At 31.8% G+C, this 21,159-nt stretch overlaps 1 protein-coding gene across 2 annotated transcripts in view; it reads left to right on the top strand.

The window, feature by feature from the left end:
- The first annotated feature begins 386 nt into the window (after nucleotides 1–386).
- LOC123693950 (1-phosphatidylinositol 4,5-bisphosphate phosphodiesterase classes I and II) overlaps nucleotides 387–21,159 on the top strand; it is a 94,976-nt gene continuing 74,203 nt past the window's right edge. For both annotated transcript variants that reach the window (XM_045639217.1, XM_045639216.1), the window contains exons 1-2: nucleotides 387–740; nucleotides 1,082–1,228. In XM_045639217.1, coding sequence (XP_045495173.1) covers nucleotides 645–740; nucleotides 1,082–1,228 — 243 coding nt within the window. In that variant the 5' untranslated portion in view covers nucleotides 387–644. The remainder of the gene's footprint in view (nucleotides 741–1,081; nucleotides 1,229–21,159) is intronic.

Here is a 21,159-nt window from a genome sequence, read left to right as displayed (position 1 = left end):
AATTAATTGTATATAAATAAATAATATAAAAAGAATCAAAGTCATGTGTTGCTATATAAGAATCATTATGCTTGATTTATCCCAATAAAGATTATTGACTGTCTGACAATGGAATACGTGGTCTGGAGTCTGGACACAATCGGAACACACGCTTCAGAATAATATTGCCATATTAAATAAATATGTTTACGAAGAAAGAAAATCACTAAAATAAAATTAAAGCATGAATTTGATTATTTGCTTAAATTTTTTTTCAATTATTTAGTGATAAGACTAATAAATAATAATTTATACAATTTAAATTCTATAATTATTATTCTTTGGAGCTTCATTCCTTCTTCATTCTGGTAACTGGATACAATTTGACATTTCTAAAATTTCGATGGTACACTACGGGTCTGTCGTGTCCCTGTAAGATGTGGAAAGTATTTGTTGTTTCTTAGCCGTAAGCGAACTTTCTTTGGCACTTGAACATTAATTATTTCTTATCGCTAGTCGGTCTAGACTGTACTGTGTTCGTGTGTGACTTGTGCCTTTACTATATCATTGATAACTATCTCAGATAGATCTGAGTGTTGGGAGGAAGATGACTGTATTTATCCGTGATAGTGTTATGATTTCCGTATAAGTGTTTGTTATTCACAATGACTACATCTACAAGATCATCTGGTGTAACTTTGAAGCCGATAGAAGTGCCTAAACCTTTACAAGAAGGGGAGAAATTCATCAAGTGGGATGAGGTATTATTCTACAACTTTTACTCGTTTACTATAACGTTAATAGTATACCCTAGATAAGACAATGTAAATCATGAATTTATGTAAATTCTTAAACAATAAATTTCTAAAATACTGTGAAATTTAATTTATGGCTAAACTATTTATGGTAAGCAGTTAAATGTATAAACTTTTGTATTAACTACTCAGTTAAGTTATCGAATTATACTAAGAAGTCAGGAAAAGCTAAAAAAACTGATGATAATTGCAAAAATCACAAATTTTCTTAATGAACCAGTTTATTGGCAAAAGATAATAAAAAACTATTATTATCAAACAAATGAAACATATAATAATGTCTTCAGGATTCAGGCACTGGTCTTCCAGTCACCCTGCGGGTGGATCCCAATGGCTTCTTCCTGTACTGGACTGATCAGAACATGGAGGTGGAAATGCTGGACATTGCCACCATAAGGGATGTCAGAACAGGACAATATGCTAAACTGCCTAAGGTAAGTTAGTTAATATATTAATTTTTCACAAAGTATTCAATTTACATACTATTTTTTGAGACATTATTTTGGTTAATATTTATTTTTTATTAAATACTAGCGGTCCGCCCCGGCTTCGCCCGTGGTACATATTAACGTTTTCTCTACATAAGAACCATCCTCGTACTTCAAGGAATATAATAAAAAAAGAATTATCGAAATCGGTTCAGCCGTTCTCGAGTTATGGAATTACAACGAAAAGTGGCATTGATTTTTATATATTAGATATGTACCGTAACATAAACATAAACTGTCAATCTATACCTACAAAAGTTTATTAAAGTATAACTTGAAGGAAAGAAAGTTGTTTAAAAATCTAATAAGAATCCCTTTAAGCTTTTCTAATATACTTTTTGATTGTTTTTATTTTAGATAGTTTAGGATAAAAATTATATGATGAATTATATATTAAAGATAAGAACTATTTAAACATCTCCTTCATATCATAAAATTAACAAGTGATAACTGCGTTAAAAACAACCGACTTCAAACTTGCACTTGCAAAATTTACAAATACCTACAGACAAAAATGCTCATAAAATAAAAACTACTGGGCCTATCCGAATAAAATTTTTATGGGACCAATTCGACACCATCCCGCATCGAACAAAAAAAGAATCACGTAAATCGGTTCAGAAACCTCGGAGTAATCGGTGTACATACATAAAAAAAAAAAATATACCGGCCGAATTGATAACCTCCTCCTTTTTTTGAAGTCGGTTAAAAAATAATTGTACAATATAGTATGTGTACTAGTATTTGATACAATAGCCATATAAAATTATTTTTATTTTTACTCAACTTTAATGTGGAATAAATAGATACAATGTGTGTAAAATAAAATATTAAACATATCTTTTTCAGCTAGAAGCTTCACTCTCATGATAGCATTAAAGTTCTACTATCATTTTAAAATATGTATTGGTTAAGGTATCCTATTTCAAAATTTATCAATTTTACCATGAAATAATAACAAGTAAGCATATCTAATTTTATCACCAATCTGACTATAAGATGATTTACATACTTGTGAAACAAAGTTAGCAATAAATGGTAAATGTAAAAATATGTAATGATGATTCGAAAGTGCTTCTAAAAGAAGTCTAATTGAATAAATAAATGTTTGAGTTTGAAATAATGTTTAAGAATGAATACAATCTGAGTTTCTCATAACTTGAAGTATAAAGTAATTATGTTGACTATGTATGTAATTTTATTATTATTTATGATACCAAAAACAAATTAGTACCATTGTCATGTATATTTCAAAATATGTTATGTATTCTTGGTGATTTAATGATTCATACATTTTCATAGTATCCTTTATCATCTTGTGCAAAAAGTACCTATCTCAAGTTCAAATTAATCGTTTTTTAATTAAATGCTTATATATATGCTTATATAATATACAATTAAACTAAATCTATTTAAGATTAGTATTTGTACATATAAAAAGAAAAAATCGAAAAAGGATACCTTTTTTCGTAAGTTAGGTGTAGAATATACATAGTAGAAACTTCGTTAGGTAAATTTGAACACAACATTCAGTGCAATTTCATCCGCTAATACGGTTTATTCCAATGCTAAAATACATTGACTATTTGCTACGGACATCTGCGAAAATTGCTGGACGAAATCGCGTTATATATTATCAAGTGAAATTTATGATCGCACTCGCGTTTAATCCATTTGCATTTGAAATTCGCGAAACTGTTCATGTATAGCTGTAAATATTAGTTGAGTTGATTAATATCGTCGAAAAGTCTCTAATGAAGTCAATATAATATTGTGGGGGCTTGGAGTTCGTAGAAATGTTCGTGAGAAACAGTGCTACTTCGCTATATGGAGGTTCCTTTAATATATATTTTTTAGTATTCGAATTATTTGTGTTTATTTCTATTTTATCATTGTAATCAGGATATGTTTGAAATAAAATTTATTTGACAATATTCACAAAGAACGAACGAACTTTATAAACGTAAACTTTCTTCCGATAATAACTTTGATAAAATATAAACAACGACGTAAAATGGCTATTCGCATTTCGAAGTCTTAAAAGGTATTTTTATTAAAACACGGAAAAATCATACATCACGATATACATTCAAAGAGTCGCTCCAATGATGCGGAATCTAAGATTTCTCTTATTCCGTTCCATTATTACAATGTATTTTTAATGTAGGCATAAATAAATATTATTATTTCGTGAAAGTTTGGATACATTGGAAATTATCCTTATATTATTACAGATCCTGTTAATATTGTGTCAATATAAAGAAAAACATCAAAGTACTTTCAAGTTAGTTCAATTATCCCATGATGAATCCTATATTATAAATGATAAAAAACATTTGATGAGGAGGATAAATGTATCCTCCTCATCAAATGTTTTTTTATCATTATCGAATATTATGTTTATTAATGAATAAACATAATATTCGAGTCAAAGAACTTCACGCAAAATTGACTTCAAACAGCATTTTTTCATAGGAACAATAACTAAACGACATAATAAATCTAATAAAAATCAACGTTTTACACAATGTTAAATTTCACAGCAAGTTATTTATAATCCCGTAATAGTGGTATCGGCTATTAGTTATCAGGCGTGGTCGTTCACCGTTAGTCCATTAGCGGAGGACAGGTGTTGGAAAATTGAAATTCTTCATTTTTACCTTATCTATGCTCGTACTTTATGGTACAGTTTTGTTCTATGGGCACATTTTTAAATGTGGAATGTTTTTTATTGGTCGATGAAGATATCGAATTGTTTTAAGTTGTCTGTGGTAATTGTTTATTGTTCAAACCAAGAAGCTTATATCTAATACACTGGAGATTTCGGTATGAACATTGACGTGTAACAAGAAAATATTGCCCAGTTCATGTTTTTTATCACTTTCACACCTAACTTAGTATTGCCACTGTTAATACGAAGTTTTCCCAAGGCTACTATGTATGCTGTAATATTCTGTGCAAAAGGTTAGTTTTTGTACATGAGTTTGTTGATAAATTGCCAACAACGTCATTCAGAAGCATTGTTGGATGAGACAATTATTATTTATACTAAATAAACTAAGTATCTGAACCAATTATTAAAAAGCGATACTCCCTGATTATGGGTAGTCACCATAATAAAATTGTAGCAACTCTCACTTTGTCAATATGGCATGTGTGTCAAAAAAATTGCGTCGCTTCGAATATTTAAGTTAATATTGTTGCTTATTTAATGAATATTTTCCGAATATAAAGAATGCATTGTATTGTGCAAAATTGCAGAAGTGTTTGGACACCAAATTCTGGCATAGAATTTCACAGGCAAGTGTATATTTACGTTATTTACAATATTTCTCAATACTCCTGCATTTACCTGTTTAGAATCATTTCAATGGCAAAAATTGTCTAATTTAGCATCATTTTAGTAAGCAGTCATGTTAAATTTGTTATTTCCCTAATACTTTATCATTTTTCAACAAGTTTTCAATAAACAGATTTAACAAGTAAGGTAACCATGATGACGAGTTTTTATGGATAGCGAAGAGAATATATTATTGTAATAACAATATTATGATGAAAATTTAGAACACCATTTTAAAGATTGTTACTAGTAATGAAACAACACATGACATCGGTATTGCACTCACATGTAGTTATAAGATTGTTCGTTTTTACATTGAAATTTATACTTTTTTAACTTACCTCATATTTTTTTGTTTTACGTATTTCAGCTTTCCAAAAAGTAAAATAAAAAGAAATATATGTGCCCATCAAGGTTACTGAGGATTACGACCCAGAAAAAAATACCTTTTGAAAAATAAACTTTGTAAAGTTAGCTGAAATTTGTGCAAGGCTGCTATAAACAGTTTTTCTTTGATGATTCTGGCTTGAAATTGACCCGTCGAAGCAACGCGTTTAAAAAGAAGATCTGAGTAGCTAACAATTTGGTAAACAGCATCTGATGCAAAACACAACTTTCCTCTATTTACAAAGGATGTTAATGCTATATATCGGTTCATATCCAAGCTTTGTAGCCAAAAGTTATTTATAACTATCATTCTATACCAATTGAAATTGTATGTACCTACCTATAAAGTATGACCATAATATTATAATATAAATACTGTTAAAAATATATGTCGTTATTATTTATAGACCATGATTTTTAGTTTTTTCTATTTTGAAAAATCCTGAATTTACAAACCAGCGTGGTCACTCGACAGAAAGAGACAAATAACATGACTGACGTCATTGAATGTCATAGTTTCTTGTTTCAAGTTAATGGTCATAGTGCAATCTCCAGTGTATTAGAGGATATAAGCTTCTTGGTTCAAACTATTCTAAATACCTACGTTAAGAAAATACGTACCTACATAGTTTACGTTCAACATTTTTCAAAGTTTATATTATAACAATGAAAAAAATAGAGAACATTACAAATTATGATTTTACTTATAAATGTCCGTCTTTTTTATGCTATTAAGTTGCCTTTGTAATGATTACAAGCTTTCCCTATTACTAGAACCTACGTCGAGAATCCCTCTATGTATTTACATTATAACAACCACATCAAAATCCGTTGCGTAGTTTTAAAAATCTAGACACCAAGACGGCTATTATATTTTACTATGTAATTATAAATTAATATGTTATTCATTTTTATTTGCTCCTTGAAATCCTCGTGTCATTTGGCGGCAATCACTTACGGATGTCCACCTACGTAAGGTCATGTTTGATATTTTCGCGCGTAATCGTTCGTAGCTTGTGAATGAGGTTGAGGACTGATTGACAGACACCACAGACTAAACAAAATGACCGTAGACTACGAGTAATGCCCCTTTTTAATGTATGAAAATATAAAATTTGGCAATCTATTCTTCCGAGTTCTGGTCAGCCGAACTACTCAGTAGTGTTGGTCAAAATTTTTTAGTATTTCTGACTTCTGACCACTTTGCCCAACTCTCGATCCCGCAATATATCTTTTAAGGTCTGAAAACATTTAAAATATTAAATCCTGCGGTTCGGTATTTGCGGTTTTTCATATTGTAATAATTCATACGAATAAATCAGTTTAACTTCTTTTGTAGTTATAAGCTATTGTATGTGTTATAAGCAGTATTTAATCAAATATTCGCTTTATTAATTACTAACTGCTCCGCGCGGTTTCACCCCCGTGGCTCCGCTCCTGGTGGTCGTAGCGTGATGATATATAGCCTATAACCTTCCTCGATTAATCGGCTATCTAACACCGAAAGAATTTTTCAAATCGGACCAGTAGTTCCCGAGATTAGCGCGTTCAAACAAACAAACAAACTCTTCAGCTTTATAATAATAGTATAGATTATTATACTGTTATAATCCTTCTTTCATTAAATAATAACATTTAATTAAAGGCTGTACATACTAAATTATTAAACTACTTAAACTGGGAACATGTTAGTCTCAATTGCTTACTCTTTGAGAAACAAATGAAACATCAGTTAATGTATAATTAAATTATAATTACTGAAACATTCAAGCATGTTGTTTATTACAAAATTAATTCAGACATTTGTAAGTTTCGTCTCCATTTTCTTGCTAATTTCAAATATGAAAACATATTAACTTTCATTTAAGTTTTGATTTCCTTAGCGTCGCGGCTAATATAGAAAATATTATTTTGGCCCAGAAATAAGATTAATAATATTGTAATAAAAAATGGAACGTCCTATAATATCGTTTCGTTTGTATAATAATTTCGTTATTGGTATAATGATGCCATTAATATGGAAATAGAAACATCGATACATTGCTATCGATTGTCTATTCAATGTGATACGCGTTAGAAGTTAGAATTGTGAAGCTTACACGGTATTTCACGGTTATTACTGAAGAAACGCATTGTAATTTGTAACATTGTACTACTGTCACAGAATAACTATTGTACAGTATGTAAACATTGGGTATATAAATGGAATTATCTTTCCAGAAGTTCTATTGAATTTAAATCGAAACTGAATGAAATTTAACTGTAGCAGTGGTAAATGTAGCGAAATTATAAGTAAGGTAAATTTGTGTACCTATACCTACCTAATTTAATTTAGAAATTGAAAGAAGGAAAATTAAAAAAAAAAATATCGTGTGTGCCGAGCACACGTGTCAAAGGTACTAAAATCGTCGCCTTACTCCATGACGTGACGGTGTTGCCATGACGTGCGAGTCGTGCGTTTCTACTAACATGCGAGTAAAATTAGTAGGTAACTAGTTCTAATTTAATCTTCGCTCAAAAAGTCAGAAAGCGCGGATAGTTTAAAACAGTTAACTCAGTTATTATAGGTACTGCAGTGCATATCTACATATAGGTAGTAGAAAGTTCGCTGTTAGCAGTTTCAGTTTCTCGTAAAGTTTGTACGCAAACTCCTGGAACAGAATGTAACTGGCTCAGGAAATCCATGAGATGAATCTACCCAATGGAAGCACTTGGAAGTTAGGACAATGTATAATGTACGAGTATAATGTAGCATGTTTGTATGAGTGCGTAAGTGGTTATAAGAAACTAGCTGTAGTCCGCCCCGGCTTCGCCCATGGTACATATTTCGCAATAAAAGGTAGCCTATGTCTTTTCTCGGGTATTAAAATATATCCATACCAAATTTCATGCAAATTGGTTCAGTAGTTTAGGCGTGATTGAGTAACAGACAGACAGAGTTACTTTCGCATTTATAATATTAGTAAGTGGGCTCATGAGATGCTTTTCAATAGTCACTGCAAGAGAGTAACTAAATTCCTTAATCCCTAAATTTGTGTAGGTATATCGTGGCTCTAAAAGGATACATAATATGTTATATTGCGGTTTGGATCGTAGTCTCAGTTGCATTTTGCTATGCAACTCGAGCGTCGAAATGAAAGACTGAAAAATTCTTTATTGCACACTAAATACAGGATTAGAAAATAAGGGCTATACAAGTAATAACATGTGATTTACTTTATTTTGTTAGTTAACAGATGAGGGTCTTATCGCTGTAAGCGATTTTGCCAGACAACCCGCAAACCAGAAGGATTACATTTATGGTGGTGGTGCATTACAGGCTTTATATTTTTGCTTTAAACTAAAATAAAAGTCGGAAGTATTCTAGGAAGATACAAATGCCTAAGTTTTAACTTTTAGGGCTCTATAGACTGTTAAAACAATAGCTGAATGTGACAAAAAAAAAAAAAAAAAAAAAGTTTGGCTGAAACGCATGAAGAACTCAAACTCGAAAATTTATTTATTCAATTAGGCTTTGTCAATAAATTTTTTTGAGAAGTAATTTAATATAACATAAAAATAATATATCACATACCTAATGGTTATGTAATTATTAGATTCACATACATAAATATAATGCGCGAATATTACCTCATTTAATTTGTTATGTTGTACTTCCGAATGTTTTGTGGTTATTTATGATAACAATTAACAAGTACATTGCAATGATTTTAAAGCATTTTCATACAATATATTCTCTTGTGTTACTTTGTTGATCTATACTAATATTATAAAGCTGAAGAGTTTGTTTGCTTGAACGCGCTTATCTCGGAAACTACGGATCCGATTTGAAAAATAGCACTATTAAACAGTCGCATTTATCGACGAATGATAAAAGCTATATTATTATCACGCCAATAAGAACGGAGCAATGCAGATAAAACCGCGGGGCTTAGCTAGTATTAATTTATATTGGAAATGTAATATAAAACTATGCAGAATATTATGTACCTAGAGTTACTTTTTTCGTTATTTTTTAACTGTAGAGGTAATTGGTCGACATTTATGTGACTGTAAATGTGCCTCACATTTATGTTAATTTTATGTGAGGGGAATTTTATATGAAACTTTTGTTGTTGAATTCAAAAGCTTTTGTTGTAGTTGTGTCTACGAACATTTAATTAACATAATTTTTGGATAAGATTTTATTATGATAGATGTTAATGTAATGAGCTTTTTCATAAAAATGCGTTTTTCATACGTTACAGTTTTGTGGTAATTTTACAAAAAAAAAAAAAATCCGCAAAAAGTACTATCTGCTAAGATTGGAGAAAATTTAAATTATGTTCAAACTCGAATAAAATATGTGAGTTAAAATATGGCTGTCATTTGTAATGTGTTCTTTCGCTATCATTTTATTGTCATCAATAATAAGAAAAGCTATCTGCAACAGTTGCAATTTCCGAGTAAAGCCGAACGACGAACTAGTTAAGCATTTAATTAAATTATAACTGGCTGAACATACATACAGTGCGTTATCAGCGATCCGCCTAGCCGCTTATCAGAGGCTGCGGTAATTGGCTTTGCTTTGACGTTCATGTGAAATTAACTAACTGCGATGTCTGAATTTCAATAAATCAATTTTAATAAATGCATATTTTATTATAATATATATGTTAGTTAATAGTTGTGGTAAACGTGATGTTTATTTATTAACACTTTATTGTGCTGGCATACAAATAAATTCTTAAAATTAAAACTTATAACTAGTCCAGCACAGGAAGCGGTATCACTTAAGAGTGATTATGTATTTACTACTAGCTTTCCACCCGCGGCATTGCCCGCGCAGAAGAAAGAAAAACCGTTCCCGTGGGATTTTCGGGATAAAACCTATCCTATGTCCTTTCTCGGGTATCAAAATATCTCTATACCAAATTTCATGCAAATTGGTTCAGTAGTTAGGCGTGATTGAGTAACAGACAGACAGACAGAGTTACTTTCGCATTTATAATATTAAATATGGAATTGAAATCGATCATCGAATCGATGTTAGATATATATAACCAAACAAAATGCAGTTTTTACACTTAAAAAATGATATGAGATCCAATACTTGTTATAGCAACGAAATCTATTATTTGACCATATAGTTAATGTTTTGGTGTAACACTAAATTGCACAAGGGGAAACCCACTTGATAATGTAGTGATGACTTCGATTGCTTTGTCATGGTCGTTGTTATTTAATATTTTGTCTACCAACTGCGAATCGTGAGCAATAGTTAGATATTTTAAATGTTTTGGTGCAGTTTTTATTATATTTTTTTGTTAATGTTATTGTTATGGAAATTTTCCAATAACACAGATATTCCACACTAGGTGATATTAAAAATTTGTTTGAAATTCAATGAATTGAATCGTTTGAAATTATTTTTGTGTTGGACAGTGCATTTATAGAGAAAGGTTATGACGACGTACACTACGGGGAGCTAAGGACCGGAACGAAAAATGTTGAAAAATCGATAAATAATTTAACAGACGTTGTATGGGCCAGTTAATCCCATATTTATTTGAACAACTAAGCTTTTAATGTCCAATGTCTTTAATGGCTCAATAACGAGATTGTCAACTGAATTTCATCTATAACTGAGCTTATCAATGAAAATTGTTGCAAAAACGGAAAAATCTTTAATTTTTAGAGCTGTCTTTGCATATATCTTGTTATGCATACTTCTACATTTATTTCATTTTATGTCAACACCTCATAATATTACCGTACACTATCCATCCAAATAATTTCCTTCAACACCTCAGTATATAATATTTAATTGTCTAATGAGTAAACTGAACGGGACGGTCAAGTGCATCTCGCACGTGAGCCGATCTATTTCGGTTGGCCACTTGTCGCCCGGCCTCGTTAATGTGCCGTCTAGATCATTTGGGTCATTAGTTTGTACTGAGGTATTGTCATAAATAGATATAATATAAAAATAGAGGAAGTGATGCAGTGTATTGGCAGTTGAATGACCTTGTATGTCGTGGGAGTTCTGGGTTCGATGACGAGATGGGATGTTGCTTTGTTTTTTAAGAATGATATTTCTAATGACAGTTGGTCTACGTTACTTACGTACTGCCACATTAGCTACCTAGATCTCTTTTTTAAATACTGGTGAATATTATTGCTAATTAACTTATGTTATGAAACTGATGAGGTATGCTAAATCTTAGTCCTTATGTATACTAAAATAAATTAAATCGCCTCCGTTGACAATAATTTATCATATCGATGAACTAATAATTTATGCAATATTTGTTTTAACTTTTAAGCCTTGTCACCGCAATTATTGTTATAACCAGTTTAACTAGACCTTGAACTTCGTCTGCAAAAGTTATTGTCGACTTTATGTGTGTCAAAAATATATGTAATTTATAAGGTAATCCATACTAATATTATAAATGCGAAAGTAACTCTGTCTGTCTGTTTGTTACTCAATCACGCCTAAACTACTGAACCAATTTGCATGAAATTTGGTATGGATATATTTTGATACCCGAGAAAGGACATAGGCTATCTTTTATTGCGTAATATGTACCATGGGCGAAGCCGGGGCGGACCACTAGTTTCGTATAAATGTGAAACGTATAATAATATAAAATATTAGAAATTGTAGCAACGAGGTTGAAAGTAGGATGAAACGATTAGTAGTAAACATTATTACAATTATATCTAAGTAATTATTATAAATCCCAGTAAAAATTATGTTTTATGAAAAATTCAACGCAAACGTAAACATTTCCTTCGATTCCTTAATGTATTTTATCCATTGACGATACATGACGAGATTTCGAAATACGGTGAATATTTTGGAGCAATATCAAATACATATTTATTTCTTATCTAATGATAACTCGTAAAAAAATCTAGTCTGAATCCGACATAGTCCCCACATCAAATAAGTCATTCATTTGAAAAGACGCGTTACAGACATCTTCTACCAAAAGATGACACATGCCACCAAGAATGGCGATATCTTGATAAAAAATATAGCAAAGTAAGCGAAATTTATTTATTGGATGTTTTAGGAACGAAATCAGAAAATGTAGGTAAGCCATCCGAAGAGACGGATTGACAATTCCATAGCCTACAAAGTTTATTTCGGTTTAAATTGTAAACAAAAGTGTCCTTCTTTTTACGACAAAACTCAAATATTTTGCGTGTCTTTTATACTTTATTCTTTTTTAAAGCTTTATTACAAACATTTACAAAACGGTTACTGTCAAATCATTTCTATTCTCAATAGATGCGGCCGTAAAACTGTTATGATTGAGAGTAGTACAGATATAAAAATAAAAATAGCCACTTCACACTCTTTTATCTCGTAAGAAGTAGATAAAACAATTTCTTGGAGCGTTTAAAATGATGTATTCGTTACATACTCAAACTCAAACATTTATTTATTCAATTAGGCTTCTTCTGAAAGCACTTTTGAATCGTCATAACATTTTTTAACATTTAACACCGATTCGGTAAGCAGTATCTATGGAGAAGAACCGGCAAGAAGCTCCATAGTTGCTCTTAAAATAATGTCAATATTACAATTGTATACGAAACTTTAACTCTCACAAATGAACGTCAGCGGTTTTAGCAAAAAAGGTGATTGCACTCGCGTTGGAAATAACTTTTGTCCGATTTTCGCGAAATGCGGATGAAAAATGACGCCATTAATACCCGTCCAATTTGAACGGGACTCTTTGTGATAAACTTAGCTTTGAAAACTTCGAGCTTTCAGTTTTCACCAAGTATTCGATGGCCTAGGCTTTCTTTGGAAGTGTCTGACGATTTTTGGTCGAAACAACTCGGCATTTTTGGAATGCTGGGGGATATTTTTGAATGTTTTCGTACTTATTTAATATTTGTTTAAATACTTTTGTTAATTATTCTTTGGGTCGTTCTTATTTTTGTTCTTTATAAGACATTATTCCAATATATTTTTGCAATAATTATAACGACATCGAAGTTCAACGCAAATCACTGAAATCGTTGAAACACTGACGAATTAATTATAATCGCATTATAACAATCAAGAGTACATTACTGAGTTATGTCATAGTTTGCATTTCGCTATAAATTTTCCACTAATTAGTTAGTGATGAATAATGAATGGTCCCGACGTATTATATTGACACACTTTCAATTGAAATTGCCTGTTTTCAACCTGTTCATGAATATTGAGTTATTTTCATTTCTTGTGGGTAGTTTGAGAAATAATTTGAATAGTTCGATGGGGAGAGCGGCTTTTAGGTAATTTTGAATGGAAATAATTATTGAATAAGTAGTTATAAATAGTAATTCGTTATTTTTTTTCTACGTGTATTAACTAATTGTACTTTCAAACACGTCATCTATAGATTTTTGGCTTCTGGAGAAAGATATTATTCTTTCTTTATAAGTATTAATATTATACCTACCATAATTTCTTCCTAAATCTTTTCTTATAATAGCAAAGTACGTGAGTGAAACCGCCCGATATATCTAGTATATTGTGTTATAAATAGCATTCCAGCGACAGATTTGCTCACGTGCACTTGACGTTTTTGCTCTATATTTATTATTTCTTACCAATATTGTAACATGTTTTTCATTTCCTTCAAGATTTATTTTAAAAAAACCCAGCCTATGTGTACACTGTACAGGTATAATTTACGTACATTTTAAATGAAACGTAATAACTTAAAAACTTTTAACTGATAAGCATAATTACTATCGAATTTATAACAACGCGATTACGCTTATAATAATACATTTAAGCTTCGTAATGTTACAAGATTCCAACAGATTGTACTATAATTTTATTTGTCACGCAATATTGTGTGTAGCTTTTCCCGTAGATCGGACACGCAATAAAAGTTCCACTTCCGAAATGTGTGGGTGACGGAATTGTGACAACATCACAATGAAAATAACACCGTGGCTTTTGTAACTGTTTGATGAAAACAGATTTTTTGTCAGAGCTTGTGCAGAGGCGATTAGTAATACATGCACTGTTCGAATAGTTATGAACAGGTGTGGTGTTTGGTGTGACATGCTTAAGGATTTGTTTAGGATTGGAATAGAATGAAGTTATGGTCAGAGATTTGTATATTAACATTTGGCGTTATCCTGTTGTTAATATTTTACGACTGTGATGTACGAGCACTGATTAGCGCATTGAAAGCGTGACTGGCAAAACTAACCGCGCTCATTAAGTGAGCTTAACCAGCCCGTTCATTCCAAAATACCTAATCCAGTCGATTCGCATTAAGATAACCAAAATATCGCCATTGTGCGATTCCAAATTCAGCGAAGCGGATCCCGAAACTGCGTTCAGATGACGTTAGAGTAAATTTAGTTAGAATTATTCATAAGATCGCTTCGAGAAAGATGTTATTTTTAACGCGTCGCTTCCTCATTTATTGTCCGGTGGCTGCGTTACGCGGTTTATTATATGATCATTACTTTCCGTTCCCACGCTTTAATTTATCCGTGCGGTAAACAGGGTATAGCGTATGCATGTAAAGCGTTGTTTCAGCGAAAAGTTTAATCAAAACAACGTTCATCATTTTTGAGTTGTGTTGTTGATAGCTAATATATGGGGCATCACGTTCGCTCGACGGAGTATCTTGAACTCTTCAATGTTTTTGTATTGTATTATGTATAAAGAGTATGTAGTAAATATTGTTTCTGAAACAGAATTGGACTAACAGCGCCTTCGGCAGTTTTATCGTATTGTTACTGAAATATTTTCATTCGTGTCGTTGATTGGACCATAAATTGATACGTAAATAATTAATTGGAGGTTAAGATATTTAGTATCAATTCCAATAGGAATGAAAAACAATACATGACTTTTAAATAAATTTGAGAAGTATGTAGATAAACTTGATCAGATGATCAAGTATATATTTTACTAGCTGCTCCGCGCGGTTTCACACCTGTGGGCTGTGGCTCCACCCCTGTTGGTCGTAGTGTGATAATATATAGCCTATAACCTTCCTCGATAAATGGACTATCTAACACCGATAGAATTTTTCAAATCGGACCAGTAGTTCCCGAGATTAGCGCGTTCAAACAAACAAACAAACTCTTCAGCTTTATAATATAATCGATAAAATCTATTAAAGCTAGAAATTATCTATTGCTTTAGCAATGAATACTATTGGGAATAATGAATATTTAATGGTAATGCTATAAATGTGAATGATGTACCTATACATAAATTAAAAGACACACAACTTATAACCCAAAAACGGGTCAAAGGATCTGAAGAAAGAATCACTTACAAAAAAAAACTACATGGGCGGAGTCGGGGCGAGCAGCTAGTGTATAACAAATACACTATTTTGCACCGATTTACAAACTAATTGTATGTGAAGTATTCACCCTCAATCGAGCGTACTACACTATTCAGTAGGCTGCATTCGAAGAGCTTAATAATTCCCTCGCACTACATTGTCCGCGGTAGTTGCATACCAAATATGTATTGATTTATAGATTATTAGGATTACTTGTTTGACGTTAATGGTAACTGAAATGTATTTTATTAACCGACTTCAAAAAAAAGGAGGAGGTTATCAATTCGGCCGGTATATTTTTTTTTTTTTTTTTTTTTTTATGTATGTACACCGATTACTCCGAGGTTTCTGAACCGATTTACGTGATTCTTTTTTTGTTCGATGCAGGATGGTGTCGAATTGGTCCCATAAAAATTTTATTCGGCTAGGCCCAGTAGTTTTTATTTTATGAGCATTTTTGTCTGTACTCGATGACTTAATTGGAATGTAGCAAGTAACTTTGATTCACTTCCCGGTAACCGATTGAGCTGAAATTTTGTATAAGTGTGTAAATTGGATAGCGATGAAACATTATCATGACATAGAGCTGATTTGATGATGGAATCGGAAGGTGGCCATAGGAACTCAGTAATATATTGACTCAACTTTATCGAGTTTGGGCTCGTTTGATTTGTGTTGAAAATTACACTAAAAAGTATTAAATAAAATTAACTGCGTTAAAAACAACCGACTTCAAAAACGGAAAAGTAAAAAATAAAAAAGATTTGATATTATTAATTACTACATATTATTTAGATGTGCTATTTATTAAATAGGTTTGAAGTCGGTGCCAAACACTAAGCACTTAGTATTAAGCCCGTGCACCGACATCAAACCTATTTAATAAATAGCACATCTAAATAATATGTAGTAATTAATAATATCAAATCTTTTTTATTTTTTACTTTTCCGTTTTTGAAGTCGGTTGTTTTTAACGCAGTTAATTTTATGAATTTCTAGTCTATACAAGTAATAACTGCGTTAAAAACAACCGACTTCAAACTTGCACTTGCAATATTCACAAATACCTACAGACAAAAATGCTCATAAAATAAAAACTACTGGGCCTATCCGAATAAAATTTTTATGGGACCAATTCGACACCATCCCGCATCGAACAAAAAAAGAATCACGTAAATCGGTTCAGAAACCTCGGAGTAATCGGTGTACATACATAAAAAAAAAAAAAAAAAAAAAAACATACCGGCCGAATTGATAACCTCCTCCTTTTTTTTGAAGTCGGTTAAAAAGTGCTGAAATAAGCTGAGCAATAAATATAAAATATACCTAAAATAGATTTTAATTATATTTCCGTGTCGCTTCGTATATTTTTCATATTTAGGACTGTATTGATATCCGTTTTGCATTTGTAACCAAAAGTGATGAATGGTTTTTTCAAAGATTCGATCTAATTACATAACGGTGAAATCCCTTCAGACTTACTTTCGTATTAAAAATATTAGCGGGGATAGAACGACTCTTGCATATTTACTTACATATTTCGGTCGATTTTCCAATACTTTTTCGTCAAATGTCGTTCCAGAAATGTGTCTTTTGATATTTTACAGATGTAATTTTTATTTTATTATGTACAAGTTAGTTAACTAAGGATTGAAAAATTCAGTCAGTATAGAAGTAATTAATATTTCGACTGGCAATCTCACACCAGCCCCCCTAGACAAGTGGCTTTCTATTAGCGTAACGTTTGATAGAATAGATTATGAATGTATGAGATTGACGTAAGCTGTCGATACATTTATCTACAGCATATGTTAAACGTTTAACGTTACGCTCAACGATAGCCACTTGTCTAACCCCTTGCGCCGTAAGGCTACGGCTAGTGTGTATCCCCAGATTGGACACTTCTTTTGTAACTTCGAGGTGAGTACTGGCTGATGGATAAGAATTTTAATGAGATGGTTAAGTAGGTTAGGTTGGGTATGAATGAAAGACATAATCATCCATTACGTCAACGGCTCAAAGTAATAATTTCGATTGGATACATCCACAACATCCATTCATACTATGAATTCAGGTGTGGCACATAGAGATGAGCCAAATAGCTGAACTTGATATAAATCATACAAATATAATACATACACGTATGTGTAGTGTCGCACACCAATGAAAGCGTAATAAAAATAGATGATACGGCATTGTCCGTACCGTATTTATTCTCCCCTGTGCTGTTTGGTATCACGGTTTTGTATGCCCCAAATTACGATATTTTTCCTTTATTTGTTTCGTTCTTTATATTATGTTTCTTTATGTATATAAGTATATTGATTCTATGTATAAATTGCCGTCAAAACTAGTGAATTTGTTGTTTACTGAAACGTTTATACATTTATTCATATTCGAATTATTCATATTATATTTATATTTATATTATATTATATTTATATTATATTATATTATATTATATTATATTATATTATATTATATTATATTATATTATATTATATTATATTATATTATATTTATTCATACATTTATTCGAATGTATAAACGTTTCAGTTTGATTTTTATATCAATGTTAAAAATTGTCTCTTATTTTATTGGGGTTTAAAATACACGTAGAGCAAAATTTTTCAACATATTAGATAAAAAATAGATTTTAAAAGATAGATAGAAAAAAAAAGGTAGATTTAAAAGCTAACTCTTACGAGCATAATAATTTGATTTACCTCCGACTGGTTTAAGGCCAATTTCATTTTCTGCTGCACTTGAAAGAAGTTTTATGTCGTTAAAATCAAAAGGACATATTGTTATATATAATACTTTATGAGTGAGAATTTTGATAAAACAGAGACTACAATATTAAGCTTTGAAAAAAAAAATGTAAGGCACTCATTTATTTTTTAATTCGCGATGTTCGGAATCTATTTAAAATATTATTGGATATTGGAGTTATCGTTATTTTGTAATGTTTAAAAATATTAATTGAAGAGTTAGATCGCGTTTTATTTTATGAACTTTTATTTAATCTAATGTCTGGAGTTATTTTTTAATCATCATTGCCGTTCGTTAACCTCGCATAACTCAAAAATAGTTTGTATTTTCTAAAGGTACCTCGATCAGCTTAAAAATAGTCATAAAATTATATCAAAACTTTCTTTTAAATTTTCTAAAAAAAAAGTTTATTTCTCGAAGTTTATATAGGTGTGTTGCAAGCAAAGTTTTCCAAGGACATAAAACGAGCGCTGTGTTGTATAAACATACGTGTACGGTTAAGCGGTCGCTTATAAAGACGTAATAAAAACGTATGGCACCGCCGCCCGGGGTGTGTTTACGCGCGAGTATGATGTGTTGCTGACGGTACACGGTTTCGTACAGATCGCGATGTTTGATGTGGGATTAGGGCGTTTACGTGTGACTGTGTTGCGCTTTTTTTTGCAGGTCGTACGATCACCAAAAATAGCGAAGGGGAGGTTGTAGTGTTGAACTGCCTAGAAGTTTTTTTTATAGGTTTTAATTGGTATTGGAGTTTGCCTACCGCAGCTCGGGGCGTGTTTAGATTTACGTTGTGTCGCTGCTGAGGGTATACGGTTTGATACTAATGTTTGTTGTGAGATTAGAGCGGTTAACGTGTGAATGTGTTGCGCTTTTTTTGCTGATCATAATTATGCGGCGAGGTTGTAGGTTATGCCGTTGTGATTTAAAAGTATTTAGCACTACTTTTCTTTGTGTCATTTTCTTCCGCGTAATATATTATATATTCATGTTTTCTGGTATTATTATACAGTAATGTATGAGAACCGAACGGAACTTGCTTCTGTGAAATCTGCATCGGATATGCTTACATTACCACGATAAATTGTGAACAGATGGCAAGTTATAGATATGTGTATCTGTATAACATGACCTAGATTGTGAAACCGTGGAAATAGTGGAAATTTATTTGTTATTCGTAAATATTATCGTAATCTTAAATAATAAAAATGAATCGTTAAATGTGATAGTAAGCGCAAAAATCGAGAAAGTCTGAACCGAAGCCGGAGCGGACCGCTAGTACTTTAAAAACATACATCTAATATGTTATTTGTTATAAAAATATTCAGTTGATTTGAACGTTTCTTTGTATTTATAACTTATACACTTAAAAAGAAAATCGATATAGCTCCACTAATACCACAAAGGTTAGCGTGTGTAGGGTCACAAAATATAGCCTTTGTTTCGCCGATAATAGTGATTGCCTTCCGAGTTTTGTGCACCAAAACATTTCCGAAAATGGCAACAGTGTTACAGTATCTAATAGTGTTACAAGCATCACTTGTTATGAGGTTATCTTGTTGCGGTTTATTTTCAGTGGCATTGGTTATATTTGGCTTTAAGGCTTTAATATATTATTATTACTTCGAAATAAAATTTTCTTGTGAATTTGACACAACCTGAAATGTGATGGGTTTTGGGCAGGAAAAAGCAAAGATTGTTAAATAAACTTAAGATTCTTTATTAGACGATGCGCGTAGTACTAAGGGTAAAGACGGAAGAGGAGAAATTATAAGATGACACATAGGTATTTGACATACACATTTGTTTATACAAACTCTTTTCACCAACACTGGCCCTTAAACAAATGTGTAGGTACATAATTATTGTACAACATTAAACAAGTTTAGTTTTTACAATTTAAGAATTTAACAAATTTATTGTAAACCTAAACACGTTACAAACTTATAATGCTTTTCTTTAGTAAGTGGTTTTGTTAAAATATCGGCAGTCATTTCAGAAGTACACAAATAATTCAAATTAACAATATTATCTTTTACAACTTCTCTTATAAAATGATGCCGCACATCTATATGTTTCGTACGAGCATGATACATAGGATTCTTACACAATTTTTGTGCTGATTGGTTATCATTAAAAATCGTAACAGAACAATGCCTACCTAACAATTCATACAACAGAGTTCTTATGAATAACGCTTCTTTACAAGAATCTGATAGAGCCATATATTCTGCTTCTGTGCTAGAAAGAGCGACTGTTCGCTGTTTTCTACTTTCCCACGATACAGAACAGTTCCCAATTTGAAACACAAACCCAGTGTACGACCTACGATCGACCTCACACGAAGCCCAGTCAGCATCAATATACCCATTGATGTCTAGACCACTTCTACTAAAAACAAGTTTGTAGTTTACAGTACCCTTTAAATACCGTAGTACGCGTTTCGCGGCCTTCCAATGACGCTGATCATAACAATCATTATACTGGCTCAGCATGCTTACCGCGTGCGCGATGTCTGGCCTGGAGCTAACTGAAATATAATTTAAACAACCAATTAAATTTCTATATTCCAAATTCTCCTCCTTTTTATCAGCCTTTACAAGTTTCAATCCCGATTCCATTGGAGTTTGAGCTGGCTTACAGTCAGTCATATGAAAACGGTCTAAAACATTCTTTATGTAACTAGACTGATCAAGATAGATATTATCTTGGTTTCTTGTGATGCGCATACCAAGTATATGGCTGGCTGGCCCTAAATCCTTCATTTCGAATTCTTGCATGAGTTTCTTCTTTATTTCAACTTTCATTTGTGAATTTCTGGTTGAAAATAATAATATATCGTCCACATACAACCCAATGATGACTAATTCTTCACCATTTGATTTAAAATACACGCAGGGCTCTGAGGACAGTCTTCTGAAACAAAGTTTTGTAACCAACACATGGTTTATCTTTTCATACCAAGACTTCGAAGCTTGCTTTAGGCCATAAATTGCTTTATGCAATTTATATACTTTATGCTCACAGCCTTTTACTTTATAACCTTCCGGTTGTTCCATGAAAACTTT

Source organism: Colias croceus, chromosome 8 (assembly GCF_905220415.1).
Source record: "Colias croceus chromosome 8, ilColCroc2.1".
Taxonomy (NCBI): Eukaryota; Metazoa; Arthropoda; class Insecta; order Lepidoptera; family Pieridae; genus Colias; species Colias croceus.
This window is presented reverse-complemented; position numbering and strand designations above follow the sequence as displayed.